The sequence below is a fragment of the Egretta garzetta genome, unplaced genomic scaffold (assembly GCF_000687185.1).
Source record: "Egretta garzetta isolate BGI_Z169 unplaced genomic scaffold, ASM68718v1 scaffold88, whole genome shotgun sequence".
NCBI lineage: Eukaryota > Metazoa > Chordata > Aves > Pelecaniformes > Ardeidae > Egretta > Egretta garzetta.
The window spans coordinates 176,195-185,651 of record NW_009260408.1 but is presented as its reverse complement, the minus strand read 5'-3'; the positions used below and the strand labels follow the sequence as shown (position 1 = coordinate 185,651).

Genomic DNA, 9,457 nt, shown 5'->3' with positions numbered 1-9,457 from the left:
AGTCACACCTGGCTTTTTTGCAGTCGGCTCCTTGAATATCATAGGAAGGCAAGAAAGCAGGTGCTGAAAAGACAGCTCAAATCAGCATTAAAATCAGTCATATAGAAAAGTGCCTTTAAATACTGAATAAGACAGAGAACAAAAAGGCTATCAGAGATACCACAAAAGCCAAAAATGTTCTTAGGGCACGTGGGATGCTCTGCAAAAGCCTGCAGGTCGGCAGTCCACCAGTCTAACATGACTTCTCTGCAGTCCACCCAATCGAGTCAGCCACTTTGATGGAATCCTCCTCCTCCTGCTGCTGCCAAAAAGACCTTAGAAACCATCTGTAGGCCTCTCAAGAGAGGTATTTTCCTCTGGTATCAGAGCCATCAGATCAGTCTTTTCTTTATTCCCAGGGCAAATGTGACTTTTTTGTGTACAACCCTGGCTGAGGAAGCTCTTAAAACACCTTGTTCTGCTCTAACATGACACGAGGTAACCTTTTTTTGCCACCTCCTAATCCCCACAATTCTCCAAGATGTGGTGGGGAGTGGAGCAATACACCTACACTTAGTCTTTTAATACAGATGGCTGGTTAAGTTAGGTTTCAGTGTACACTTCCCAAAAATCATATGGCTTCTCAGTGAGTCACATCAGCCAACGTTACCCTTCCCTTTGCATTTGGACTCCTACGTATGCCACAGTTCACCGTGCAGCCAGAGTTCATTTGCAGAAGGCATCAACATCACGATCTTGGGTCATGAAGAACTAAATTGACAGGGTTTTTTTAATTGTTACAACCATACTTACCTTCATGGATGCTCTGTGGAGCACACAAAGTGTGCATTGGGTCTATCTGAGGGGCTTTGTGCTTCTTTCATGTCTGATTATGCCTCATGCCCCCCCTCAAAATGCTCTACCTGAAAAGCTCTGGGAGTTCACTTGCCACTAGCACTTTAAATAGAGATAATAACAAGGGTTTTTTTGTCCCCTCCTTACCTACCTTCCCAGTTCTCTCTGGCATTAAAATAAAACCTAGAGGGCAGCAGAGGAAAATTCCAACTTGACTCCCTCAGCCAGAATATATACAGTTTTACACCAACCATTCAAGGAATTACAGGGCCAATAGCAGCAATTCCATGAGGAAAATCAGTATTTTAATGCCATTAATTTATTTAACATTAGCTTTTACCTTTATGTCAGTTGCAGCAAGCCTAATGTTTTTAGAAAGTCCTGTTTTCATTCTCAGGAATGATAACGCGCTGCATGCAAAACATTAGCCTGTTTGGAGGTGCAACATTTGTCAGCTGAGGGTTGAAAAGGGGAAGGCCCCAAGACTGCAGTTACTGAAACACACATGTCTGAGTGGGAGTGGAGTGGGTAGTCTTTACTGAGAACATGTCAACCGAGAGAGGGAGCAGCAGAAATGAAATGAGATACAAAGCAGGAGTTCAACAGAGAAAGAGGGACGCCTCTTCAGCTTTTGGATTCTAGTGTTAGCTCAATCTTTGTATGAAGGTATGATTTATCGTTTCTTAGCAGGTCTCTTCTTTTTCTCCTGGACTAGAAAGGCTCAACAAAGACTCAGGTCAAAGGCTTGAGTAGTTCATATTCAAAAATATTTAATTTTCAGATGTTCATTGTATGTGTTAAATTCTTGGTTACAGCAAAAAGATTGTAACATACAGCATCACAGTGACATATAATCAAGCCGTAACAGTGCAGTTTATTACAACTGTGTAAACAAAAGTATTTCTGTAATGGCACTCTTCAGGAAGCGAATTCTGGCACACAGAATCTCAGCAGAAGTCAGAAGAAACATGTACAAAGGAAAGAGGACCCCAAATTGAAGCATAGCATATGAACCTGGCCAAAATGGACCCACCGACGTTTCATAAGAGAAAAACTGTCCTCAGAATTTTTGCTTTCTCGCTTTTAAGGAAATTCAATCTGAATTTTTTCAAGGCATCAATCCAGTAGCTGAAATATTTGTACTATTATTGAATGATATGAACAAAGAGTAAACATCTCTTAATTATGACTATGTGAATACCTCCTACTGTGACATTATTAAACGAGACAAGAGATGATTTGGGAATGTTATTGTCTGGATAGCATGACACCTGCAGAAGATATTCCCTAGGAAATAAAAATAAGTTATTGAGAAATAAAATCCAATGTGCTCCATGAAAGAAACTTTCTTTGTGTGTAAATATCTAAGAGAAAAGGCAGTATCTTGCTTTCCTGTAACAGACAGACACGATTTGATTATAAGACAATGTACATACTGTAAACTGTAAAATGGGAGTTCAACTTGAAATACATTCATCTCAAAAAGATTTTAAATATTAGCACCTAAAATGTAACGCTAGGATTTAAAAATTATTAGTAGCTTTCAGGTCATGCATTAGCTATAGCTTGCTTGATGGATACAATTTTGTCAGCAACATTTTTAGTGTTCCGTGAGATCCTCTTGATAAAAACATATAGGTCTGAATGCCACTACATTTTACACATGTACCTTTCACAGGGGAAGTTTTGCATATGTTCCACCTGCAGAGAGCAGGCCCCACAGTAGCAGGAGGTATAGATAGAGCAAAGAAGTTAAAATTATTAAAAAATACTGGAAAACTGGGAGTACATGATACAATTACAAGCTGGTATCTTCAGTTTACAGAAAGCTATAAATTTGCTTGTTTAGAAAGAGACATCCAACATGTGTTTACTCACATGCTGACACAGAGTTCATGCAAACTATTAAAAAAAACCCAACAACCTTATAAATTTTACCCTTCAGAAATGCTGCATATACTTCGTCCTCAAATAAAATGAAACCCCTTCATAAAAAACAACAGGGATGTGCAGATCAACTCAAGCAACGTGAAATTGCTTCCTCTATAATGAGAAGTGAACTGCAGTATCAAACAGGAAATTTCATGGCATTGTACTTCATTTCAACCACTGTTAACTCCAAATCCAGGTTCACTTGTCATTAAACAATAAGACTACCTTTAAAAAAAAAAAAAAAGTTATTTTCTTGGAGGAAGGACATTTTCCTCGTAATACCCTGGATTTACTACATTTCCAGCTGGATCGTATCTAGCCACCACAAATGTTGAGCCGTCACTAGCAGATGCTTTTCCAACCCCCATCTTTTTTGTGTTCTTCCAAACCATTGCTGTGAAGTGACCTGAAGAGAGACAGATAAACATAGGCAGTTGTTTTAGGTACTAAACCTGTAACATTCCCTTCAACGTGTGAGGTAAACAATACAAAACTGTTTCTTTCTCTAACAGGAGAACAAGCTACGGACATGAAAAGAAAACTACATCTAGCATTTTGTCTTGAAAATGCCTGATCTGATCTGGTTCCACATTACTATCCCCATTTCTGTGTCCTATATCCAAATAAGAATCACAAAAGAAGTAGTTTGATGAGTATCTGATATAAAATTGGACAGAGAAATCATGGTCTTTACTCCCTGCAGTGTGAACAGCCGTTCTGACAGTGACAATTATTCATTTGCTTTGGCCACTTCATACTCCCCCGTGTGTCTGCACGTACAGCTACTCAAAATAGCACTGATCTTGTGGCTTCTTCTGCCTAATTGTAATAGTCACCCCTGCATGCGCTGCTCCATCAGTTGTACCCTCTATGCATAGATAGACCCCATGGGAAAAAAAACGTGCTTTTTCTTCATCTGAAGCAAGCTTGGATGTACCACTTGCTTAAGCATAATTCAAAGAATATTATTCTTATGTTCATTCAACACCAGATTGTTAGTCTGCAGTCAATGGCCTGTGGCTGATCTCCAAATAATATCTGAAGTTATCTCTGTGACTGGAGTGATCTAACTTGGTAGAAGACAGGTGTCAATGTAAAAACCAGCACAGTACATTTAGTGAGACACCTATATGATTCCAATTTAGTATTTTCTACAAATGGATTTCCCGTAAAAATAAGTTGCCTTTTAAAAACTTTGGAGTCAGAGGAAAAATACATTATTAAAAAAACCCACAAATTTTGCTTACTCCCTCATTTCTCAGTTTCCTTTTACCCTTTTGCAAGTTTCTAACATAAAACCTTGAGGAAATTCTAATATTTTTCCCTCTTTTTTTTTTTTTTTCTAAGAAGTAAAGCTATTTTTTTGAAAAATACCAAAACAAGTTGGCTAACCAATTTCTTAAAATAAAAGCTGTGTTGTGGAAGAAACAGTGCCCAGTCCGAACTCACCTGTCCCAGAAGAAAACCCCGGGTTTTGAAAGCTGTAATTTTTTATTTCACTGTACCATCTGTCAGCCACATCCTTTCCTGGAAGACAAAAGAAATCTGCTGTGGAACTATGACACGAAGACAGAAGGGTAGCTCACCTTACAGCCTGGCCAGCAAGATCTTCCATTAATAGCTGGCAAGAACTTCTAGAATCATGGAGAAACAGTGTTTTTACTGAAAAGTTTTTGAAATGTAGGTAACATGGCAGTATGTGTAACTTAGCAAATATTTATTGGTTTGCAATAGCTGTTGCTACTCAGTTACTAATTAGTCCGATGTTTTTTGTTAAGCATCTCATGCCATTGATGCCATCAGTGACTTGAGTTCTGCTCGACACAAGCACAGGCCATCAGTTCCTCCAATGAGGTGCCGGGGACTGCATGGCTGGCTCAAAGCCTGGGCGGGCAACCCACGAAACACCTGTAGAAACACGTAGAGTTCATCCCGTTCAGGGAAGATCTCTGCAGCAAGGTGCTCGTCTGGTAGGACGGAGCTGACGAAGAGCACTACGCTGGCACCAACAGATCAGGAAACAGGACCACCCATCAATTCTCCCCTGTGGTTAAAACTTTAGAACACTGAAGTTGGAAAAAACTTTGGACAAGAGAGGTCTGTGTGGCACAGCGTTTGGATTGAGGTGGGGCAGAAACCCCTTTAGTCTTCAGAAGAAATCACCTGGTAATTTAACACATTGAGTTTACATTTTTTTCTTCCCACAACCTTCTGTAACTTTCAGCTTGGAAGGTAGTGAAGAAACATCTCCCTCACCTTGAATGAGTGCTTCTGTCATTAGGCCTCTACATACAGCTTTCAGCAGCTCTTCCCTCTTTGGAATGTGCTTGAAAAGACTTAAGTGAGCTTTGCCAGATTTGCTGAGCAAAGGGCACAGGGACCTTTTCTACAGGGAGGCCTCCCACCTGTGGATGCAGGTGTATGAAGACATCCCCTTACAGCTCCAAGCAAACCAAAGGAAAAATGACACTTCTGACATCCTCTAGTTTTCCATGTTCTCATCAGCACTTAGTACTTGGAATTTCTGAGTGCATTTATTTTGTAGTGGCTCTTGCTTAGCATTTGAGCCATTGTGGATGTCCACTTCAAGGCATTCTAACTTGGGTTACTACAGTCAGACCCCTCAAATACACACGCCAAGGAGCTGCTGCTAGGTAGAAGTTCTTGCGTCCAGCACATTCGTCACTGACCACAGTTGTATACAGCCTATGACTATGGCCAGTGATGTAGCACTGCATGCCTGTGGGTCTCTAAGGTTAATATTTGCCAAAGAAATAACCCACATGTATTGGGTCAAGCAGCATAGGGATGTGCTTTCTATTGGTATGTAGAAAGAGGTTGATAACACACCAACGTTTTGGCTACTGCTAAGCAATGCTTGAACAACATCAAGGCTGTGCCTCCAATATTCCACACACACACACACCAGTGGGCTGGAAGGGGGCAAGATCTAGCTGCACTTAAAGCTCCTTGGCAGTGCCAGGGTATCAAGAAATAAAGGTTGCAAAATACAAATAATATGGCTTTCCACTGAGGCTGGGGAGTGGGGCTGAGCTGGAGGGAGTGCCTGGTGTCCGGTTCATGCCCTGCTCCTGAAATGAAGTGATTCCCAAACCTGCTGAGCAGCACCAACCTATTAAAAAGCTCAAGAAAGGCCAGTTAGCTCCACAGACTGGAAACAGGTATTTTTCCTTTTGCTACTGGGGGTGGCCTTTGCTTTTTTTTTTTTTTTTTCTTCATTAAACTGCCTTTATCTCGACCCACGAGCCCTTTGATTTACTTTTCTCTCCTCTGTCTGGTTAGAGGGGAGTGATAGAGCAGCTTTGGCGGGCCCCTGGCATCCAGCCAGGGTCAAACCACCACACCACCCTTGTTTTCTGTTGAATAATTAAGGAACTTGATAGCAAAGAGGAGATTCTGACCACCTGCAATGGATCCGGTGGAACAGGCAGCACAGAGGGCAGGAGCTCAGACCAGAACTTGCAGATGCTATGTACTCAGAAGTCAAACATTACTTCTTTTCCATTACTGGTTGTTAGGAAATTCTTGTGTCAAACACGGCGGGGGGGGGGGGGAGAGAGGGGGCAGGTTTTTCCCTGAGCTACATCGATAATGAAATTTCTGCTTAGCATTCCAGGAAGTGTAACGCAAGTTGCTTTCAGTTGATTTCACAGCAAGCTGCCAATGCTGTTAAGCCTACCGTCATGAAGAGCGCTGGTCCCTGGTGGACTGCTGGCTGCAGAACAGCAGTGACTCATGTTTTGCTACTCTGCAGCAAAAAGTCTTGCACTGCTCTAGAAGTCGGACACTGAGCTGTTAACTCCTTGGAACTTCAGTTGTTTCGTGAGCGCCGTCTGCTAAAAGGATGGCGTTGTTAGCCTGGAAAGCTGGCTGTCAGAGCTGTCACTGAAAATACTGAAGGAAATGCCATCTCTTGAGAAGTTTGTGAACTGAAAGTACTGGGAACTTACCTATGCCACACTGCTCGTTAGGAATGGTGCTCTCTTAGTGGAGTCAATTTACATTTTCTACACCAAAAGATAGCAAAACCTCTCTCGTTCCCCAAAGTAAATGTTTCAGGAATGGCAATAGGTTCCTTCTTTCCCTGCTCTCCCTGCACCAAAGAACAAACCCTGTAGACCTGTTTTACAGCTGAAGTCTGTAATGCAAATAAAAGATCTGTTCATTTGTTACTCACACTAAAGCTAAAACAAAGACTGGAAAGTGTGCCAAGAGCAATCCTTATGCAATTCAAGGGGAAAAGAAAAAGCACATAGTAAAAAAAACCAACCCCAAACCAAACATGATCCTGTCCCAGCCTAGACTTCAAAGCTATGAAGGATTTAGATGTGTCTGTTGCAAGCTGGGTGGAAGAGAAGAACAGAGTGTGACTGCAGTCATGTCAGACCTTACGAAGCACATGTATTTTGTGTGTACAAGTGCTTAAGTGACTATACTATGTAAACAGCATTTTTACAGATGTAAGACTGCATTCCCACTGCTGCCAGCACTTCATTCCCTCTGTTAATACATCAGTGTGACACAGGAGAAAGTCATCCCCACTCTGCTTACTGTAGCTCTAAGAAGAGCACCTGGGCTCCACGTGCCAAGAACTTAAAATCTCCATAACGAAAATATTGCAAGATGCGTGGAAGCTTTGACAAACACAGTATTTCTTCATAATTTTTTTTTTAATTTAAAGAATACCATCATATGAAAATTTCGTAACACTTTAATTCAAGGGAGATGGCAATGGCATCAGGTAGGAATACTTCAATCCTGTACGTGAAAGGCAACGGGCATAGTTGGGTAGCACCATCCATGCTGTGTTAATTCCCAGCCTTCAGGGATGAACACTTGCGACTTACTGCAGCTAGGCAGTGAAAGCCCAGCAGCCGATAGCCATGCTTCATTTATTCATGTGCGGGATCAGGTTGTCATTATATGGCATTGCTGTCATCCTCCTTGAATGAAAAGAGGCATTGCATCATAGGCTGCCAGAAATTAAAGACCAACTTGTTCCCGGCAAAAGAGAAGGTGACCAAAGGACTAGGCAACTTTTGACAGACTGGTGGAAGTTATTACCATGCAAGAAGACAGGTAGGTACCTAGTGATGAAAACACACTCTCCTTCCTCTGAAATACTTCTCTTCTGATTCTTTGCCCCTTGGGAAGCAGTGGTGGGATGCGAGCCAAACCAGCATTGAAAGCAACAGCTGATACATAGGGGACTAAGGGAAAATTCCATTTTGAGCCCAGCGAACCCCAGGCTTCCCAGGGCCTACAGAAAATGACCCAAGAGAGAACAGCAGAGGGGTCAGCACAGGGCTGAGCCGACCTGCTTTAGCAGCAACTTGCATGCTCAGACTTGCAGGTTCAGAGAATTCACTACAGTATTTCCATTTCAAATTATTATGGAATAAGTGATGCGGTTATATTTAGTGTCTGTTTCCCTTGTATTTGAATGCTTCAGTGAAAACAGTTCCCACTTCCACGAAACACACACACACTCCCACCCCAAAACAGGGGTTGGTTACTGTTCAAAATACATTTCAATGAGAAGGAAAGAAAAGAAATCTCACTCCCAGCCCGTGTTTCCGATTGTAGCAGAAAGGACTGAAGTTTACGTCTATCATAAAGCAGGCAGACCTGTCCTATAGTCAGGGCTGCAGCTTCTCTTCTGTCGCTCCCCTTGCAGAACCAACTAGTAGATTGCTGGTTTTTTTAAATATCCTTCCTGTTTGCATTGCTGTAAACCACTGTCACAGTTTCAACACTTTCTCTATGGAAACACAGTTTGACTCCACCCTTCTCCTAGCAATGGCTGACTGATGACCTGCTGGGGTAGACTTACGAGATGTCCATTTTGGAACAGGCTGAATCTTGCTCTAATGAGTTTCATCAGTACCATGACTCTCCGGACATCGCAGAAAAACTTGGTAAAAAAAATCCTTGAATTAGTACCCAAGTACAGTTCTGCCCAACAGTAGGTCCAGAATCAGCATAGTGATTTGATTTTATTGACCCAAGCTGTGAGCTAGTAACGTGGCCACACCTGACTGTGCCTCAAGCTGCCTCGTAAGGTCAGAGGATTGAATGTATGAGGTCGGTCCATACATGGGACTGATAGTCCTGGTGTAAAGTTCTTCTGCTGATTCCACTCTCTGAAGGGTGGAGAGAGAAAAATGGGCCACTGCTTGTAAAAAGGTGTCAGTACTCTCGCCTGGCCATGCCCTGCATCTCCTCAGTTGTCCCGTCGTCTCATTAAATTTCATTTTTAACTATTCTCCTGGTCGAGGAGCTCTATTCTGTGTGGATGAGAGGAGGGGGGCAGTGTCTGAGTGCCAACAACTGATATCAGACCAAGGCTTGCAGGGACCTGGGCGTCTGTGGTGCCAGCAACTGGAGCGGTAGTGTGGGTGTGTGTGCGCTAGCAAAGCGCAAGCTAGACTAGCCAGCAAGCAGGAGAAGTGGTCCAGGAGGAGTCGCCACAGAAGCATATGGCCACTGCAGGGACAAGGGGGGGTCCTGGCTGATGGCCAGGGAGCTGCGTGTGTGCGAGATGGGCTGCACCAGCAACTGGAGTGGAAACGCAGCCTCAGGGGTTTGTACGTCCAGGTGCCAGCAGCTGGGGAGACTGGGATACAGGGGCAGTTACTGGGCAGACTGCGTGTCTGAGCCCAGCTGCTGC

The 9,457-nt window shown here is 42.8% G+C and overlaps 1 protein-coding gene across 1 annotated transcript in view; it reads right to left on the bottom strand.

The window, feature by feature from the left end:
• Positions 1 to 2,114: 2,114 nt before the first annotated feature.
• The window catches only part of GLIPR2 (GLI pathogenesis related 2), a 41,947-nt gene continuing 34,604 nt past the window's right edge, over positions 2,115 to 9,457 (bottom strand). The window contains exons 5-6 of the mRNA XM_035898999.1: positions 4,216 to 4,293; positions 2,115 to 3,172 (exon numbers count right to left, since the gene is read on the bottom strand). Of these exons, the coding sequence (XP_035754892.1) occupies positions 3,012 to 3,172; positions 4,216 to 4,293 (239 nt within the window). The 3' untranslated portion in view covers positions 2,115 to 3,011. The remainder of the gene's footprint in view (positions 3,173 to 4,215; positions 4,294 to 9,457) is intronic.